Consider the following 20,948-nt stretch of genomic DNA (forward strand, 5'->3'; position numbering starts at 1 on the left):
CTTTTTATTCCATCCTCGGTACTACTGGCACTAAACATGTTTGATTCATTGAAAACATCTACATCTTATGATTCTCATTTTTTGCTCACAAGGCTCGCTATGCTGCCGGGTAGGACAGAAAGGGGTCCTCAGGTTGTTCTTAAAAATAAGTTTATTGAAAAACAAGTACAGTTCGTACAGCTATGTGTTACGGTTGCTGTTACTCTGCCAAGCAGAGAGGGCTCCGTGTCCCCGGGGCTTCTCCACACTGGCAGGCAGAAGCACGGTGGCCACGGGTGGGCGGGGGGCCTACTGCTTGTGCTTGGTCTCGGTGAGCAGCTCTTGCCAGTTCTTCTCCATCTCCTCCTTGCAGTTGAGGAAGGCATCCTCCAGCCGGCGCACGGACTCCGCCAGCGTGGGGTCGGTGCGCATCACCACCATGTCGTAGGCCATCCATGTGGCTTGCACTGCAACAACCAGATGGGCCCCGGTCAGGCTACAGAATGGGGCTGTGGCTCTGAGCACTCCAGGGAGGGCCCGATGCCTCCAGCCACGCTAAGCATCCCAGGGGCCAGATCCTGCTGAGTTGCTGGTAGGCTACACGTTACAGGGTTGCTAAAAGCCACTATTAAAACTTCTGCCTACATAGAGCACTGCTGACACTTCCCTGGTCTCACACAGGTCTTAACTTCTGGATACATCAGCCCGTGACGCTAAGACTGGAGGCCTGTCTGACGTAAAATATTAGGACAGTTTAGAGCAAACTCAGGTCCTTACCTATCTGCAGTTCACAGCTAGTGGTTGCAGGTGAACCCTGAGGGGTCGTAACACCCATCCAAGCTCGCATGCTCAAGTAGGGCTGATTATTCCTACTCCTGCCAAGCCCTGAGCCTCATGTTTCCTTACGCACAGTGGCCTGGGATGCCTGCCCACTTCTGTCTGGGTACCTCTGTGCTTTCATGAAGGCCAGCCCAGGGACTCCTCCTTCTGGAAGGGTTTGCTGCATCCCATGTTAGGTGTCCTTTGGTGCTCACCACTGCACTGAGTTTCTTGCTGTTTCCCATCGAGAGCTACTCGAGGGCTTATAGGTGAACACATGCTTCTTATACAAATTCAGCGGAAGTCTGCAGAAACCTCATCTCTCTGCAGAACCCACCGCGCTGGTGTGGTTCTACCCTCTATAATTACAAAGAACAAAGGTCATCTCCCTTCCACATGACAGCCAACCACAGTACATATATCTCCCCCTTAAAACCGCTCTTTGCTGGGCTAAAACATACTGGACACTTTGGGGAACTATGTCCTCAAGGAAATTAACCAAAAAGGAGATAAGCAAATAACAATAACACATGAATATCTACATACGACCAAGGTCAGCAGCAATGACAGACTTGATGTTTTACAGAAAGTAACACGTTTGGTTAAGGAAAATTGTTAGAAAAGCTATGTGCGGTATCTTAACAGAGGGCATATAGTTATATGGCGTGTACAGGAATTCTTGAACTTTTGGATGTATGAGAGTCACTTGGGACACCTTTTAAAATGTAGATCACTGGCCGCTCCCACAACTCAAAGAGGGTCTTGTCTAACATGTTGTGAATGGTGCCCAGGAACCTGAATTTTAACAAGGAGACCACCTTATAGACTGCCTGGACAGCAGGTGCAGCATGTACCCGGGAGTCAGAACAGTTTGCTTTCTGGCTCTCTCTACTTGCTACCTGTGTGCCCACAAACAAGTGACTTAAGTTCACCAACCTCATTTGTAAAGGAGAGACAACATCCCAGTCTCACAGCTGGCTATGATTAAATGGATGCTATGTAAAATGCCTCGCACATATTATGGTGTTCAAGACAGGAGAAACCCTTACCGTAAAATAAATAAGAGGTATTCAGGGCAAAGAGAGTGGGTAAGAAATAAAAATTCAGAAGGAAAAAAGAGCTTGCAGAAATGAGTCTCATACGGTTCCACACAGCAGTTGGAATTCTAGCTCTGAATTTCCTAAGGCGAAAGCAGAGGAAACATGCTCAGGTTTGAAACTCGGTGGCCATAAAATAAAAACAAACCCATAAAGGACACCTGGGTGGCTCAGTCAGTTGAGCAGTTGAGCGTTCAACTGCGGCTCAGGTCATGACCTCACGGTTCCTGAGTTCAAGCCCCACATTGGGCTCGCTGCTGTCAGCATGGAGCCCGCTTTGGATCCTGTGTCTCCCTCTCCCTCTGCCCCTCCCTTGCTCACACACACACACACACTCTCTCTCTCTCTCTCTCTCTCTCTCTCTCTCTCATAAATAAATAAACAACAACAAAAACGGGCACCTGGGTGGCTCAGTCGGTTAACTCAGCTCAGCGTCTGACTTCCACTCAGGTCATGATCTTGTGGTTCATGGGTTCAAGCCCCACATCAGGCTCTGTGCTGACAGCTCAGAGCCTGGAGCCTGCTTCTGTGTCTCCCTCTCTCTCTGCCCCTCCCTCACTTGTGCTTTTTCTCTCTCTCAAAAATAAATAAACAAAAACAACCTTTAGATGCTTTTATCCTAAGAAAAAATTTTCCTATAGGTATATTCTATGAGAAGCATATAATATAGTTGAAAATGTCCTTGACAACATCTCTACTTGAAATACAAAGTGATTCTTCTATGTCTATTTTTGTAATCACTGGTAAAAGAAAGCTGTTGGCATATTGCCAAAGCACAGTCCAGAAAAGGCAATTCAATGAGACACCAAAACACTATATCAAGAGCAAAGCCCTTTTTAATTTGATCCAAGGAAGAAAATTCAGAATGCATAGAAAAGAAAGAACTCATGATCATCAGAAGATCCTCCAGAAATTCACGTCTCTTGAGTTTTTCATTCATTCAATATTTGTTGAGCACCTTTGTGTTGGCATCTTGCTAAGGCACTCCTGGTGTCCTGGCAATATAGCAGTATGCAAGATAGACACACCCCACCTTCAGGAAGTGTCTATAGGGGCCATGGGAGATAGAATAAACACACAAGACAATCACAGGTTGGGAAGGGTGCTGTACGGCAATAAGCAGCATGTGTTGGGACAGAGAAATGGAGTAGGAGGAGTCTTTAAACCAGATGGTAAGGGCAGGCTCTCTCTGAGAGCTTTTGCTAAGGCCTGCACTTTAGCAAAGCCAAGGTCATAATCTCTGGAAAAGCCTGAACAGCAGATATTCTAAGAAGCCAACTAGGGCTCACCTGATACACTACCTGCTGGGTAGGACTAAAATCCTCATACAGAAATCAAGAAAAAACAGCCAAGATGTGGGGCACCTGGGTGGCTCAGTCGGTTAAGTGCCTGACTCTCGATTTCAATTTAGGTCTTGATCTCAGGGTTCATGGGTTTGAGCCCTGCTTCGGGCTCTGTGATGCTGGTGTGGAGCCTGCCTGGGATCCCCTCCCTGCCCTCCCCTTCCCTGTTCATACATGCACGCACTCTCTCTCTCTCAAAATAAATGAGTAAATAAGTAAATAAATAACCAGTCAAGCTGTACACTTAAATGCAGGGTTCAAAGGATGAAGATAAAGGGGTCCAAAATTCTGTTGTAGGAGAAGGGAGGGCATCACTTAGGGATGTAGTAAGTGAATTTGCTTTGAGGGCCTAGAAGGTAGACAGGGAGTACAGGAATGATGACAAAGGGCGGCTCAGCCATGTGATAAAGGGACAAAGATGGGCCTGGACTTTATAGCCACGGGCTAATTCCCACCTTTGGCAAAACAGACCAGTCAACATTTTAAATGTAATTGGTGAAGTTATATCTCCCAAATCTCAGGCCCCAGATGGTCTTACAGATGAATTCTACCAAAATTTGAAAGAACAGTTAATTCTTACATAATACAATTCCAGAAATTAGAAAAAGAAGAGTGATATCCTCACTGTTTGGATATAGGAGCATTCCATTTATGTTATAGAAAATTTGAGAACAGAGATAAACAAAAATAAATACGTAATTTTCCCTAAGTTAGTTTGTTCCAAAATCAAAGATTATATGAAAAAATATAGTTCTATTTTATATCAATATAGATATAAAACTCTAAACACAACATGAACTAACCAAACCTAACAATGTGTTAAAATAGCACGTTATGATGTAGAATTTGTAACAGAAATTCAGCCCTGGGGGCTGAGCGCGGGTGCCATCAGGATGCTGCGCACAGGCTCTGTTCTGCTCTCTGTGCGTAAATTCACAGACAAACATGAATGGATAACAACAGAAAATGGTATTGGAACAGTGGGAATCAGCAATTTTGCACAGGAAGCTTTGGGAGATGATGTTTACTGTACAGTCTGCCTGAAGTTGGGACAAAATTGAACAAACAAGAGGAGTTTGGTGCTTTAGAAAGTGTGAAAGCTGCTAGTGAACTCTAGTCTCCTCTATCAGGAGAAGTAACTGAAATTAATGAAGCTCTTGTGAAAATCCAGGACTTGTCAACAAATCTTGTTATGAAGATGGTTGGCTGATCAAGATAACACTCAGTAACCCTTCAGAACTGGATGAATTAATGTGTGAAGAAGCATATGAGAAATACATAAAACCTATTGACGAGTGAGAATGGCACCCCTAAATAAACTAGTATGAGACAATTTAATCTAGCAGAATTGTCTTAAATTAGTGGTGCATGGAGGATTTGAAATAGCAACTTTTGGGGCACCTGGGTGGCTCAGTCGTTGAGCCTGGGACTTTGGCTCAGGTCACGATCTCCGGTTTGTGGGTCGGAGCCCCGCATCGGGCTCTGTGCTGACAGCTCAGAGCCTGGAGCCTGTTTCGGATTCTATGTCCTCCTCTCTCTCTGCCCCTCCCCCGCTCATGCTCTCTCTTTCTCTCAAAAATAAATAAACGTTAAAAAATTAAAAATGAATAAATAAATAAAATAGCAACTTTTAGCAATACTAGTGCAAAAAGAAATCACTCGCAACATTAATGAAAGAAAACACCCCTTAACTTTCTAATGATTGCAGATAAACATAGCATGTATCTTTTTTGCCATACCTTATGATTTTTAGGCTAGGCTCTAGTTATAATATTCAGAATCCTGTAATTACTTGTGGTTAAAAACTAGTTATAAAAATTATGTAATTCAAGGATAACACTGTCATCTTAAGTCTTAGGGAATATCGTAACTTGTTTGCATCTCTCCCTGGATTGGAGTCAAAATGCTTAAATGATCTATCCATTGGAAATAACTGGCAGTGGAGAAAGGTTTGTTAGTTCTGTAGTGTCAGATAAAGAATACTACCTTAATTTTGCAATATACTGTGCTTTCAAAATAGCTGGTGCTATTTTTAATATGGTGAAGCAAAAGCCTTGCAGGAAGATAAATAGTTTAATAATAATACATTCAACTTCGTTAAAAAAATAAAAATAAATAAAAACGGGGAAATCATAGGAATAGCTCAATTAATGCCCCAAAAAAGGGCAGTTAACAAAATTTAATACCTATTTGTGGTTTAAAAAAATCAACTCTAACAAATTAGAAATAATGGGAGACATCTTAAGCTTACTAAAAGTGATATGCCAAAACTTACAACACTTTACTTAATGGAGAAGCTATGTATATATTCCCTTTTTATTTATTTATTTATTCATTTTTATTTAAAATTTTTTTTAACGTTTATTTATTTTTGAGACAGAGAGAGAGAGACAGCATGAACAGGGGAGGGTCAGAGAAGGAGGGAGACACAGAATCTGAAACAGGCTCCAGGCTCCGAGCTGTCAGCACAGAGCCCGACGCAGGGCTCAAACTCACAGACTGTGAGACCAGTATACCCTGGTATACTGTTGGTAGGATTGTAAAATGGTGCATCGTTGTGTAAAACAGTTTGGCCTTCTTCAGAAAGCTAGACATAAATTCCACTTCTACGTAATTCTCCAAACAATTGAGAACAGGTACTCAAGCACATACTTGCATATAGATGTTCACAACAGTGCTATTCACAATAGCTAAAAGGTGGACACAACCCAAATATCAATCAAAGGATGAATGAATAAAGAAAATGTGATATATCCATACAATGGGATAATTATTCAACCCTAGAGAGGAATAAAGTACTAACATATTCTATAATATTGATGAACCTTGAAAATATGCTAAGTAAAAGAATCCAGAAACAAATTGTATTCACATACCATATGATTCATTTATATGAAATATCCAGAATGGGTAAATCCATAGAGACTGAAAACAGATTGGTGGTTGCCAAAGGCTGAGGATAGAGGCATATGGGGGTGACTGCTTAGGGGTACAAAGTGTCTTTTTTAAAAAGTTTACTTATTTACTTTGTGAGAGAGAGAGCATGAGCCCACAGGTGGGAGGGGCAGAGAAAGAGGGAAAGAGAGAATCCCAACCAGCCTCCATGCTGTCAGCGCAGAGCCCGATTCAGGGCTTGAACTCATGAAACCTGAGATCATGACCTGAGCTAAAACCAAGAGTCAGAAACTTAACTAACTGAGCCACCCAGGCGCCCCCACATAGTGTCTTTTTTGAATGATGAAAACATTTTGAACTGGATAGATTTGGTGGCTGTATGACATTGTGAATGCATTAAATGCTACTGAATGTATACTTTAAAATGGTTAACTATATGGTATGTGGATTTCACCTAAGTTGTTTTTTTAAAGCTTATTTATTTTTGAGAGACACAGAGACAGCGTGAGTGGGGGAGAGGCAGAGAGAGAGAGAGAGAGAGTGAGAGAGAGAATCCCAAGCAGGCTCTGCACTGTCAGAATAGAGCCCCATGCGGGGCTCAAACTCACAAAACTGTGAGATCATGACTTGAGCCTAAACCAAGAGTTGGATGGATGCTTAACCAACAGAGCTACCTAGGAACCCCTCACCTAAACTTTTCTATTTAAATTTAAGATGTTTCTATCTTTTATATTTAAATTTAAACTTTTCTCTAAAAGAGAGAGAATGAGTCCGGGAGAGGGGCAAAGGGAGAGAGAGAGAGGAGAATCTGAAGCAGGCTCCACACTCAGCGTGGAGCCCGACATGGGGCTCGATCCCACAACCCTGGGATCATGAGCTGAGTTGAAATCAAGAGCCGGTCAGTCAACTGATTGAGCCACCCAGGTGCCCCTCACCTAAAATTTTTCTATTTAAGATGTAGGGGGACACCTGGGTGGCTCAGTTGGTTAAGCATCTGACTCTTGGTTTCAGCTCAGGTCATAATCTCATGGTTCTTGAGTTCAAGCCCTGCTGACACTCACAGCCTGCTTGAGAATTTCTCCCTCTCTCTCTGCCCCTCCCCCACTCCCTCTTCTCTCTCTTTCTCTCAAAATAAATAAACTTAAAAAAATAAAAGCAGAAACTTTATACATAATATAAAAAAAGTGACATACAAAAAAAAAAGAAATGGGAATAAAAGAATGTAAACAAAAAAGGGAAGATTCTTATATGGATTAATGATGATAACATGCTGTGAGCTGAAAAGTATGCCAACTCTCTGCCAGAGAACTCTAAAGAAAAACAAACCAACAAAACCAAAATAATTAGAAAACAACAAATGAAGGACCCACTATGGTAGAAAGGGTATTATCTATTATCAATTACAAATTAAAAACATACCACACTGTCCTCATTTTGCCATGCAAGTAGGTACCATGGAAATTATCATATTCCAATATCTATTTCACTGTTAGCACTGTACTAGGAAAGGATGATGTCAGGAAGCTTAAGATACAGCTTTATTAAAATGCATAAAAAATCAGGGAGCTAAGACACATTCATTCACTTAAAAAATATCTATTAGGGGCTCCTGGGTGGCTCAGTTGGTTACGCGATCGACTTTGGCTCAGGTCAAGATCTCAGAGTTCGTGAATTCGAGCCCTGCGTTGGGCTCTGTGCTGACAGCCCAGAGCCTGGAGTCTACTTCGGATTCTGTGTCTCCCCTGTCTCTCCCCCTCCTCTGCTCACACTCTGTATCTATCAATAACAAATAAACGTTAAAAAAATTAAAAAAAATATATCTATTAAACATCTATTATGGGTCAGCATCTATTCTGGGGACAGAGCAATGAGAAAGAATGTCAAAAAGTCTTGGCCTCATGACCATTATATAATAAATAACAGTAAGTAGGGGCGCCTGGGTGACTCAGTTGGTTAAGCTTCCAACTCTTGATCAGCTCAGATCATGATCTCCCGGGTCGTAAGATCTCCCAGTTCGTGAGATAGAGCCCCCAGTCGGGCTCTGCACTGACAACATGAAGCTGGGATTCCCTCTCTCCCCCTCTCTCTGCCCCTCCTCTACTTTCATGCTTGTGCACATGTGCACTCTCTCTCTCAAAATAAATAAACATTAAAAAGATAACAATAAGTAAACTTATATAGTATGTTAGAAAGTAATAAGTGCTGGGGCGCCTGGGTGGCTCAGTAGGTTAAACAGCTCATTTTGGCTCAGGTCATGATCTTGAGGTTTGTGGGTTCGAGCCTTGCACTGGGCTCTGTCCTGAAAGCTCAGAGCTTGGAGCCTGCTTCAGCCCTCTCTCTCTGCTCCTCCCCTGCTTGTTCTCTCTCTTTGTCTCTCAAAAGATGAATAAAAACGTTAAAAAAAAAAAAAGAAAGTAATAAGTGCTGAGGAGAAAAATAAATCCATGAAGGAGGGTTGAGAGTGCCAGGGAAAAAGGATTTGCAATTTCAAGAAGAGCACTTGGGAAACACTTCACGGAGAAGGTGACATTTTTATTTATTTATTTATTAAATTTTTAATGTTTATTTATTTTTGAGAGAGAGTGAGTGGGGGAGGGGTAGAGAGAGAAGGAGACAGAGAATCCGAAGCAGGCGCTGGGCTGTCAGCAGAAAGCCCAACGTGGGGCAAGAACCCACGAACCTCAAGATCATGATCTGAGCTAAAGTTGGGTGCTCAACTGACTGAGCCACCCAGGTGCCCCAAGAAGGTGACATTTAAATTACTTTTTGATGAATAGAAGTTCTTAACGTTAATGTAGTTCAACGTATCAATCTTTTATTCTGTGTTTAGCATTTTTGCCTCTTGTTTAGGAAATTCTACTCCACCCCCAAAGTCACAAGATATTCTCCCCTATTTTCTTTCCAAGTTTTAAACATTTTTGATACCTAAGCCCTTATTGTTCTGAAGCTATTGTGTGTATGTGTGGGTAGGGATGCATTTGTAATTTTTATTCTTATGGATAACCAATTTCTCCAGCTTACTTATTAAATAGCTCCTTCTTTTAAAAAATAAAAATAAATGGTTTATTCTTTCCTTCACTGATCTGTCATTTCACCTATTATATATAAAAATTCCTGTGAGTGTGTATGTATGTACACATGTGCATGTTTGTGTATATGAGCATGTTATGTGTGTACATGTGTGTGAGAGTGTGTGTGTTTACGTGTGTATGTGTGTGTATGAGAGTGTGTTATGTGTGCACATATCCATGTGTGTGTGTTTATGTGTGAGTGTGTGAGCGTGTGTGTGTGATGTGTGTGTGTGTGTGTGTGTGTGTGTGTGTGTGTCTGTCTGTTTCTGGGCTCTCTGTTGCATTCTGTTGCTCAACTTGTCTATTTCTAAGTCAATATGACACTATATTAACTATATAGTTTTATAATAAGTCCTGGTAATGGTAGGGTGAATCCTCTGTCCTTGTCTTTCTCAGAAATGTCTTAGCTATTTTTGGGTCGTAAGTCTCTCATAAATGTTTTAGAATAAACTTGTCAAGTTCCATGATAAACCCTATTAGGATTTTCACTAAAACTACTTTAAAGCAAATGATGAACTCTGGGGAGAACAGACATATTACTTTAAGTCTTTCTATTCATAAATGTAGCTACAGCTCCATTTATTTTGATCTTTAGTATCTGTTAGTCAAGTTTTATAATTTTCTGCATATAGGCCTTGCACATTTCTTGTTACATTTCTTCCAGGGGAATTAATAGATGTGTCCATGTGTCTACGTAGATGTGTCTACGTGCATGTGTATGTTTGTGTGTTACTGTTGTAAATGCCTTTAAAAAATGTGTTCTAGGGGCACCTGGGTGGCTCAGTCGGTTGAGCGTCCGACTTCGGCCCAGGTCATGATCTCGCGGTCCGTGGGTTCGAGCCCCGCATCGGGCTCTGTGCTGACAGCTCGGAGCCTGGAGCCTGTTTCAGATTCTGTGTCTCCCTCCCTCTCTGACCCTCCCCTGTTCACGCTCTGTCTCTCTCTGTCTCAAAAATAAATAAACATTAAAAAAAAATTTAAAAAAATGTGTTCTAATTCCTTGTTGCTGGTATATATAAATGCAATTAACTTTTGTACACTTATCTTTCATGTAACAGATTATCTCCAATTACATGTGTTTTAGATGTTCTGCATAAGTGTGGTAGCCAGCTTCCAAGTTGAGCCCTGTAGTAGTCCCGGCCTTCTGGCAATCACACCCTTATGTAGTTCTCTCTCACACTGTACTAGAGTAGATCCATGTGACAAGTAAAATATGACAGAAGTGATGGTATGTCACTTCTGAGATGAGCTTATAAAAGACTGTGCCTTCTGTCTCTGGCTCTTTCATATGTGTATGTAGTATTACACTATATTATATTACATGTAATTGCTCTGGGGTAAGTTATGTCATGAACAGCCTTCTGGTGAGGCCACATAGAAAGTGGCCTGCCAACAGCTCTGTGAGCTCAGAAGGAGATTCTCCAGCCTCTGGTCAAACATCTGGAGATTGAAACCACAGCCAACAGTTTGACTGCAAACTCATAAAACACATATCCAGAGCCCAGCTTAGCTACTCCTAGATTCCTGATCTTCAGAAACTGTGTGATAATAAATATTTTTTGTTTTCAGTTGCTAAATTTGGGTTAACTTGTTATGAAGCAATAGATAACTAATACAGATTTTGGTACTTGAGTAAGTGCTCCTGTAACAAAACTGTGAAATGTAGGAGTGGCTTTGGAGTGTTTCAGGGGATGGGAGCTGGAAAAGCTGTAAGGATTTTGAGGAAAGCATTAGTGAAAGATTAAAGTACCTTGAACACACTGTTCATAGGATTTGGAGTTTGAGGAGGCTGCCAATGAGGATTTACAGAAAAGTGAGGAAACTCTTATTGGAAACTAGGGGAGAGGAGATACTTGCTATGTGGTGGCAGAAAATTTAGCAACACTGTCACAGGAAGTTATGTGGAAGGGAGAAAATGTACTTAATGAACTATTCATAGGATTGACCTTCATGTTTAATATTTTATTTGTTTTCCATTGCCTTGTGCATTTCAGACCTTCCTTCTGAGATCATATTCCCTTTACTTAAGTAAAACTTTTAGTAGTTCCTTTAAAGCAGGTCTCTTTGTGACAAATATTGCAAGTTTTTATTCATTTGCAAATGTCTTTATTTTTTCCTCATTACTGAAAGATAATTTTGTTGGATGCATAATTCTGTGTCAATAGTGTTTTTATGACATTTAGATATTATTCCACTAAGTTCTGGTTCTCACAATTATTGTTCAAAGTTCACTCCATTCTGATACCCTATGTCTTTTGGTTGGCGCATTTAGTCCATTTATCAAAGTTCACTCCAATTGTTACTCCTTTGATCTCTCTCTCTCTGGTTTCCTGTAGTTTTTCTCTTTGTCTTTGGTGTTCTGAAGTTTCACTATTATGTGTCTAGGTATGGATATAATTTTATTTTACTTAATGTATTTTGTTTCTTGGATCTATGATTCAATTTTTCATTAGTTCTGGAAAATTCACAGACATTATATTAGTAGGTATTTCCATTATTCCATTGTCTCTAATGTCTTTTTTTCCTGAGATGCTAATTAGGTATATATTAGAACTTCTTGGTCTATATCACAAGTCTCTTAATCTCTTCATACTTTTACTTTCATTACCTCTTTTTGATGCATTAGCCTGCAATTAATCATCTCTTCAACTGTTGTTGATTTCATTTTTATCTCACAATTATCTTTTTCTTTTTAAGAGGCTCCATTTGTTCTTTTCGAAAATGTCTATCCTTGAGATTCTTTTATGCTCATCTTTGTAACTGCATCCATTACTTCTGTAGCCACTTTATACACAGCTATTTGCATTCTGCATCTGACATCACCTATAGTCCTTGGAGATCTAAATATGTTGACTCTTGCTTCTGTGGACTTTCACTCACAGTGGCTTATCATTTCATGTATTTGGAAGGCAGCTTTGCTCGCCACTATACCACCAATGCTGTATCTGGTAATATTTATCTGTGAGGTCACTGCTGAGGTAGCTTCCAATCTCTTCCACACCGCTATATAATCTTTCTAAAACCTTTCTATAAATCTTTATGTTTTTCCTCTGCTTAGCTTTCTTCAGTTATTCCCCTGTTGACTACAGAATGACTTCTTAGTGTGGTACACAAAGTCTTTCATGATTTGACCCCAAATGATTCACTTAGATTTATTCTCTACCACTTCCACTTGTAGTTTATTCTATAGAAGTTTAACATTAAATCCAACCAACTTTCTTATACTTTTGTTCCTTGGCACAAATTGTTCTTTCTATTTGAAAGCCTTGCCCATCACTTGTCTATTTGAGAAATTCCTAACAACTCCTACTTCAGAGAAATGCTTCATGCCTCCTCTTAAAAATTTCCATAATTTAGGGGCACCCGAGTGGCTCAGTCGGTAAGTGTCCGACTTCAGCTCGGGTCATGATCTCGTGGTTTGTGAGTTCGAGCCCTGCATCGGGCTCTGTGCTCACAGCTCAGAGCCTGGAGCCCGCTTCGGATTCTGTGTCTCCTTCTCTCTCTGCTCCTCCCCCACTCACACTCTGTCTCTCTCTCAAAAAAAATTTCCATAATTTACCAGACAGATTTCAGCCATCGATTCCAAATCTCACTGGAACTTTACAATCCTTTTATTATACCAATTAACATAGTATACTGCATTTCTTAATTGTTTATTTATTTATTAAATGTTTATTTTATTTTGAGAGAGAGAGAGGGTGGTGGGGAGGGGCAGAGAGAGAGGGAGAGAGAGAGAATCCCAAGCAGGCTCCATGCTCAACACAGATCCCGACACAGGGCTCATCGTGACTATGAGATCATGACCTGACCGGAAATCAAGAATCAGATGCTTAGTCGACTGAGCCATCCAGGCACCCCTGTATACTGCATTTATATGTCTATACATTTATTTCCCCCATTAGATTATAAGCAATTAAAGTGCAGGGCTTGGCATGTGTTCATTCAGGAAGTACTTGTTGAATGAATGAATGAATGAATGGTGCTTTAACCCTGCCCCCAAGTCATGATATTTCTTTGGCTCTGAGATTATATTTTTCCAGCTTTTTAAAAGTATAACTGAGATAAAAATTGTATGTATTTAAGGCATACAATGTGATGTTTTGATATTTGTATACATTATGAAATGATTACCATAGACAAGGTAATTAACATTTCTATCACCTCACAGTTATTATTTATTTTGTGTGGTGAGAACACTTAAGATCTATAGACTAAGTACATTTATTTTTTTCGGAGAGAGGGGGAGAGCATGCATGCAAGCAGGGAAGGGGCAGAAAGAGGGAGAGAGAGAATCCCAAGCAGGCTCCACTCTGTCAGCACAGAGCCTGACACGGGGCTTGAACCCACAAATTGTAAGATCATGACCCGAGCTGAAATTAAGTTGGACACTTAACCAACTGAGGCATTCAGGCGCCTCAAGAAATTTCTACAAAGACTTATATTACCCCCAAATCAGACTACTGTGCAGAACATTTATATAAAAATAGAATTATAAAAAAGAGGAAAATATGTGAAACTAAAACTAAGGAATCAGCTAAAGAACAAATAATGGACCTTATATCAATTCAAGGGGTGTGATGTGGAAAAAGCACCAAGCGGAGAAGGTGTGGAATTGTGCATGATAAAAGCCTCATTTATGCCAAGTGTACATAGGCTAAACCTTTTTCATTCCTGTGAGAAAAGAAATGCACAAGCCTTTCAAGAAGTGTAGCTGCTTAAATATAATAGTTGCAAGTATCAGACAACTTTAATTTTACTCACATTTAAAAAATTGTCAAAGCTGAGTGTTTTATGTGACTTATTTCAATATAAATACCTGTCAACCTTATCTTGAAAGGAGAGAGTATTTTTAATAACACTATTACCTTAGCAACATTAACTGACTTAACTATTGTTACTTAATAACTTACGTAGCTACTACCTTAATTATTATTGGAATAGTTGCTGGAAAAAGAGTCGCTAGCAGATCTAAATAAAAATGCAGGGGCGCCTGGGTGGCGCAGTCGGTTAAGCGTCCGACTTCAGCCAGGTCACGATCTCGCGGTCCGTGAGTTCGAGCCCCGCGTCAGGCTCTGGGCTGATGGCTCGGAGCCTGGAGCCTGTTTCCGATTCTGTGTCTCCCTCTCTCTCTGCCCCTCCCCGGTTCATGCTCTGTCTCTCTCTGTCCCAAAAATAAACTAAAAAAAAGTTGAAAAAAAAAATTTAAAAAAAAATGCAATATGCTGTTTGGTTCCTTCGGCACACCAGGTGGTTTGGAAGTAAATGTTAAAAAGGAACACAAAGAGGGGTGCCTGGGTAGCTCAGTCGGTCCAATTCTTGGTTTCGGCTCAGGTCATGATCTCATGGTTTGTGGGTTCGAGCCCTGCACTGGGCTCTGTGCTGGCAGTGTAGAGTCTGCTTGGGATTCTCTCTCTCTCTCTCTCTCTCTCTCTCTCTCTCTCTGCCCCTCCCCCACTCACACTGTCTCTGTCTCTCTCAAAATGAATAAATAAAAATTTTAAAAATTTTAAAAAGAGGAACACAAAGTAAAGTAGGAGAAAATATAAGTAAATATTTCACTAATCTCAGATTAGGGAAAGATTTTCTTTTTTTTTTTTAAATCCTTTTTTTAAAGTTTTTTTAAAGTTTATTTATTTATTTTGAGAGACTGAGCAAGCATCTGAAAGCAGGGGAGGGGCAGAGAGAGAGGGGAGCAGAGGATTCAAAAGTGGGCTCTGCGCTGACAGCAGTAGGCCAACTTGGGACTTGAACTCACAAACCTGAGAGATCATGACCTGAGCCGAAGTCAGAGCTCAACCAACTGAGCCACCCAGGTGCCCCAGACTTTATAGTCTTAATAATAAAGACCTCTTACAAACCAAGAGATTCTATCACAGAAGTCTGCTATTTCCGTCTTGTTCTCAGTGCCAAGCCAGAGTTAAGGCTAGTTCCTTTTTAGCTTTTAGTTTTGCAAAGCTTCATAATTGATCCTTCCACTAGTCATCCCTCGCCAAACCATCCCTCCTTGGTTACCAGAGGTATCTTTCTAAAACACAAGTGTCTTCCTTGAAATCCCAATGGCTATCTATCACCTAAATAAGAAAAGAAACAAAAGAAAAGAAAGGTCAAATTCCTTAGGCTGATGTTGAAGACCCTTCTTCTCACCTTTTCAGCCTCTTCTTTGGCCTGCCCTCTTGTGGTTCTCATGAGCTAATCTTGCTCCCTATGCCCAGCTTTCCCTCACTGGCACACACACATTTGGCTATTTCTTCTACAGGACGGCCCCTCCTCTCTACCTCCAGCATCCCTACCTCATCTGTCCAATCTGAATTCCTTCCCTAATGCGCTGTTCAGAGCCTCACTTGCCTCCCCAAGCAGTCAGCCTCTCTTTCTTCTCTGCTCCCTCCCCAGTAGTTGGTATACACCATTATCAGCATTTACTAGATTACAGTTTTAATAGAAAATTAAAATGTTTTAATTTATATATTTAAATTATAATTAGTCATCTTGATGTCTGTTTCTGGCCCCCTACCTACTTCTTTTAATGAAGGAGCATCTCTATTTGATATCTCTATTCAATCCTAATCCTACAATAGCATATAGTAGGCACTAAGTGAATACTGTTAGATAGGAGAATATTTTATTAGATTGAAGGAATTATATAACTTTTGGTAGAAAACAAATTATAGGACTTTTAAATTAATTAATTACTTATTCATTTATTTATTTATTTATTTTTAAAGTTTATTTATTTTGAGAGAGATAGAGAAAGTGAGAGACTGCATAAGCAGGGGAAGGGCAGAGAGAGAGGGAGACAGAACCCCAAGCAGGGCTTGAACCCATGGACCATGAGATTATGACCTGGGCTGAAATCAGGAGTTGGACGCTGAACTGACTGAGTCATCCAGGTGCCCCCTAGAACATTTTTAAAAGACAGTTTACAAAATATAAAAAACTTTCAAGTACATAGGCAAAAAAATTGCCAACATTTCAAGTAGAAATTTTCTAATTCTTTTTTAAAGTTTATTCATTATTGAGAGATAGAGAGAGACAGAGCATGAGCGGGGGAGGGGCAGAGAGACGGGGAGACACAGAATCCGAAGCAGGCTCCAGGCTCCAAGCTGTCAGCACAGAGCCTGACGCGGGGCTTGAACTCACAAACCGTGAGATCATGACCTGAGCTGAAGTCGGACGCTTACCAACTGAGCCACCCAGGCACCACTCAACTAGAAATTTTCTAAAGCCTGTTGTAATAAATGGAGATTGTTTGCAAACTAAAAATGTCCCTAAAAAAAGGTTGTTTCTCATTTTGAGTAGAGTATGCACGCTTTCTAAAATTTGTTTTACATTATTATTTTCTCTAATAAAACTTAGGCCTATAAATTAAAGAATTATACATATTCTGAATTAGTAAAGAACAAATTAAAGAAATTATAATGGTGGGGGGATGCCTGGCTGACTCAGTCAGTAGCCCACGTGACTCTTGATCTCAGGGCTGTGAGTTCAAACCCCACACTGGGTGTAGAGATCACTTAAAAATAAAGCCTTTTTTGTTTAGGTTTATTTATTTATTTATTTATTTATTTATTTATTTATTTAGAGAGAAAGAGCACATGGGAGGGGCAGAGAGAGGTAAGAGAGAGAATCTGAAGTAGGTTCCACACTGTCATCACAGAGCCTGACTGGGGGCTTGATCTAACGAACTGTGAGATCATGTTCTGAGCCAAACCCAAGAGTTGGATGCTTAACTGACTGAGCCACCCAGGTGTCCCCAAAATAAAGTCTTAAAAAAACAAAGAAATTATAATAGTATCTCCACTACTGCTGGTTATCACTTAGTGGAAACATGTGGACTAACAGACTAACATTCTTATTCAAAAATGGAGAAATTTGTTCAACTCTATTCTTGTTCTATTCCACTGAACTAACTGTACCTCCCATTTCAGGACCTCATCAGTCTTAGCGCTATTACTCTGAACTCTTTCTATTTAAACGACTCACAGGAAGAATGTTCCGGTTCTGTTCATAGGTGTTATATTAACATTGTCATTTTCTGAATACTTGAGCTTGGGTTTGGTACTGTGCCCAGTTACAAAAAAGAAATCACTATTTCTGCCCACAGGAGGATAATAGTCCAGTTGAAGAAGTAACATGGAAACACACATACAGTAATCAGAAAATAATTCAAGGCAATATTTAGTGGTGTTGTCAAATTCTGTGGCATAGTAGTTACATGGTATAGAAGCTGAGAAGTGGTCAGGGAAGGCCCGTTAAGGCACTTGATCTGAGCTCAGCAGTGTAGGAAGAATCTGAGCTACTGGACGTAAGGGGGAAGACATTGTACCTGAGATCTTCTCCATCTCTTCTAGTAGCTTTTCCAAGTCTTTATTCAGGTCTGACAGCGTTTTCAGCATGTTGTCATAGTTTCTTTCTCCAGGATCAGAATCAGCCATCTAGGCAGTGCACAAAAAGAAGATGCAGTGAGACAGACTGACGTTTCAATTCCAGCTCTATTACTTATACCTGGGTAGCCCAAGCCAGAAACCCAAGGCCATCTTTAATTACCTCCTTATCTTCTTTTCCTGACCAAACGGGTCACTGAAACTCACCAATTTTATTTGTTCATGGAATAAATATTTAATCATCTATGGGTCAAGAAGGTCTGCTGCTTGGGAGTCCCCAGTGAACTGAACACTGCCTTTTGGAACTCATAGCCTGGCCCAGCTCTTTAAAATCTCTCAGTCCCTTCCTTTCTCTCTCCAAGGTTGCAGCTTTAATTCGGGTCCATTCCATTAACCAGCATTGAATAGATTTACTGAGCACCTACTATGTGTCAGATGTCTACTATGGATGTGGATATTTCAGTGTATTTGTAGATCCAGACAGAAAAACCCATGCTCTCACAGAGCTTCCATTCCACGGAGGAGACGAATAATAAACAACGGAATGGTAAGCATACCTTCAGTTTGTGGTTCACTGCACAAAGAAAACAAGACAGGGTGGTTTAATAAAGAGGATGGGGAGGGGTGCTTTTGCTTATTAGTCCTTTCTAATGAAGTGACATTTGAATTGACACTTGAATGATAAAAAGGAGTTGGCATATAAAGAGCTAGGGGAAGAGTTCTAGATAGAGGGAACGGCTCAAGAAAAGGTGGGAGTGGCCCTGATATGTTCTGCTTTAAGGCGTGAAAAGAAAGTAAAGAATGGGGTTTGGGAGAAAAGTGGTATGAGACGAGATCAGCTAGGTAGGCAAGAATTTTTTTTTTTTTTTAATTTGAGGGAGAGAGCGAGCGAGCAAGCACACGCACATGTGAGCAGGGGAGAGAGAGACAGAGACAGAGAGCGAGAGGGAGACTCCCAAGCATGCTCCATGCTCAGCAAGGAGCTCAAGGCAGAGCTTGATCTCACAACCCTGGGATCATGGTCTGAGCCGAAATCAAGAGTCTGATGCTCAACCAACTGGGCCACCCAGGTGCCTCCAGAATTTTGGTTTTATTTTGAGTGTGAGGGAAAGCCACTGGAGGTTGAGAGCAGGGGATATATTTTAAGATAATGACTTCAGGGGTGCTTGGGTGGCTCAGTCGGTTAGTGGTCAACTTCAGCTCAGGTCATGATCTCATGGTTCATGGGTTTGAGCCCTGCATCAGGCTCTCTGCTATCAGTGAGGGGCCTGCTTCAGATCCTCTATATACTGCCCCCCTTTCCCCCTCCCCTGCTCACATGCTCTCTCTTTCAAAAAAAGTAATAAATAAACATTAAAAAAAGATAATGACTTCAGCTGCTGTTTGGAAACTGGACTATTGCAGAAGTTGAGAGGAGGCAAAAGTGGGAGAACCAGTTAGTTAAGAGAGCATTAGAATGATCTAGAGATGGATGCAGCTTGGACTAGGGTGGTAGGTAATGATATCAATGGTGAAAAGTGGAAGGGTTCATGCTATAGTTTGGAAGATGAGCCAAAAGAATTTGGAAGAGGATCTGATGTGTCTATATTTGCAGGGGTAAATGGTAGGGAGAGAGATATCAAAATGATTCCTAATTTTTATGAGAACAATTTGATACATGGTGGTATTATTAGCCAAAAAGGGGAAGACTAAGAGAGGAGAAGATTAGAAGGGAAACCAAATGCTCTATTTTGAATGTTAATGTGAGATGCCTATTAGGCCTCCAAGTGGAGATTCAAATAGGCAGTCGAATATATAGGCCTGGAGCTCAGGAGAAAGGCTGGAGTTGAAAATACAGAGTTTGGAACTGATGGTGCAGGCTCTCTTCACCTTTCATTTGGACTATTTTCATAAACTCTTGACTGATTTTTCTGCTTTTAGCTTCCTCTTGTCAAATCCATTTTCCAGTTCACCTCCAGAATGACCTTACCTAACATGCAAATCTGACCATGTCACTCTCTTTGCAACCTTTCAATAGCTCCCATCTTCTTTCAGGATAAAATATAATCTCTTTACTATAGATATAAGATCCCTTAATATCTAGCTCCTGACTGTTCCCATTCTCATCCAGTTCTGAGTTGTGACTAAATAATTGAAGAAAGCCTTAAGAGATCTAGAATTTGGGCTCCTGGGTGGCTCAGTTGGTTGTGTCCAACTTCAGCTCAGGTCATGATCTCACAGTTTGTGAGTTTGAGCCCCGCATCAGGCTCTGCACTGACAGTGTGGAGCTTGCTTGGGATTTTCTCTTTCTCCCTCTCTCTCTTCGCCCCTTCCCCACTTGCATTCCCTCTCTCTCTCAAAATAAATAAATTTTAAAAAGAGAGATCTAGAATTTATTGAGATATTTAAAATCTGTAAGAGTTGTGTATTTCCATGAGATGTGATAAAAAATATCCATGAAAAAACCACAAAACTCTGTAAGGTTAAACAATCTACAGTTTTCCTACAAAAGAGCTAAATAAATAAAAAATGTAATAAAATAATTCTATCATGTAGGTGGTTGCAAAAATCTCTGTGAAGGCAAAGTAGATACACAATTCATATCTATGTTGTGTGGGGTACTTGCTCAATTCACTAATTTATAAGGTTGCAGTTATATTCTTTTATCCATACATTTAACACATATTTATTGAGCACTACTCTAGATTCTGAAAATACAGCAGTGAACAAAACAGGTTAAAATCCTTGGTTTCATGGAATTCATACTCCATGGTGAGAGGAGACAATAAACAAGATTAATAAGTGAAATAAACATAAGGAGGGGATAAGTACCAAGGAAAAAAGTCAACCAGAGATGGAGTGTGGGAGGAAGTGTGTGTAAGGTGATGGCTGAAATTTAAATAAGTGTACAGTCTTGTGATGAGCACCAGGTGATGTATGGAAGTGCTGATTAATATTATGCTGTATGCTAACTAAATCGAATTTAAATAAAAACTTAAAAAGAAACAAAACAAAGGAGTAAAGGGGGGGAAAAAAAAGAAAGAAGGAGGCAAACCAAGAAACAGACTTAACCATAGAGAACTGAGGGTTACTAATAGGGAGGTGGGTGGGGAGATGGGTTAAATTGGTGATAGAGATTAAGGAGTGCACTTGTGTGAGTACCAAGTCTTATTGAAAGTGTTGAGTTGCTCACTATATTGTACACCTGAAATTAATATTGCACTGTATGCTAACAAAATGGAATATTATATTATATTATATTATATTGTATTATATTATATTTTGAGAGAGAAGCAGGGCTCATCCGAAGCAGGGGCTCATGTTTTACCCTAAGCTGGGCTCATGCTCACCAAATGTGGGGCTTGAACTCGTGAATCGTGAGAT

General features: G+C 40.5%; 1 protein-coding gene across 2 annotated transcripts in view; it reads right to left on the reverse strand.

Moving 5' to 3' along the window:
• Window positions 1-133: 133 nt before the first annotated feature.
• The window catches only part of SYCE3 (synaptonemal complex central element protein 3), a 29,126-nt gene continuing 8,311 nt past the window's right edge, over window positions 134-20,948 (reverse strand). The window contains exons 1-3 of one of the 2 annotated variants that reach the window (XM_078449154.2): window positions 19,555-19,614; window positions 17,528-17,636; window positions 134-446 (exon numbers count right to left, since the gene is read on the reverse strand). In XM_078449154.2, coding sequence (XP_078305280.2) covers window positions 289-446; window positions 17,528-17,636 — 267 coding nt within the window. In that variant the 5' untranslated portion in view covers window positions 19,555-19,614 and the 3' untranslated portion in view covers window positions 134-288. Of the gene's footprint in view, window positions 447-17,527; window positions 17,637-19,554; window positions 19,615-20,948 lie in introns of those variants that run through there. The other variant, XM_078449153.2, reaches the window with a different exon arrangement.

Source organism: Panthera onca, chromosome B4 (genome assembly GCF_046562875.1).
Source record: "Panthera onca isolate mPanOnc1 chromosome B4, mPanOnc1 haplotype 2, whole genome shotgun sequence".
Taxonomy (NCBI): Eukaryota; Metazoa; Chordata; class Mammalia; order Carnivora; family Felidae; genus Panthera; species Panthera onca.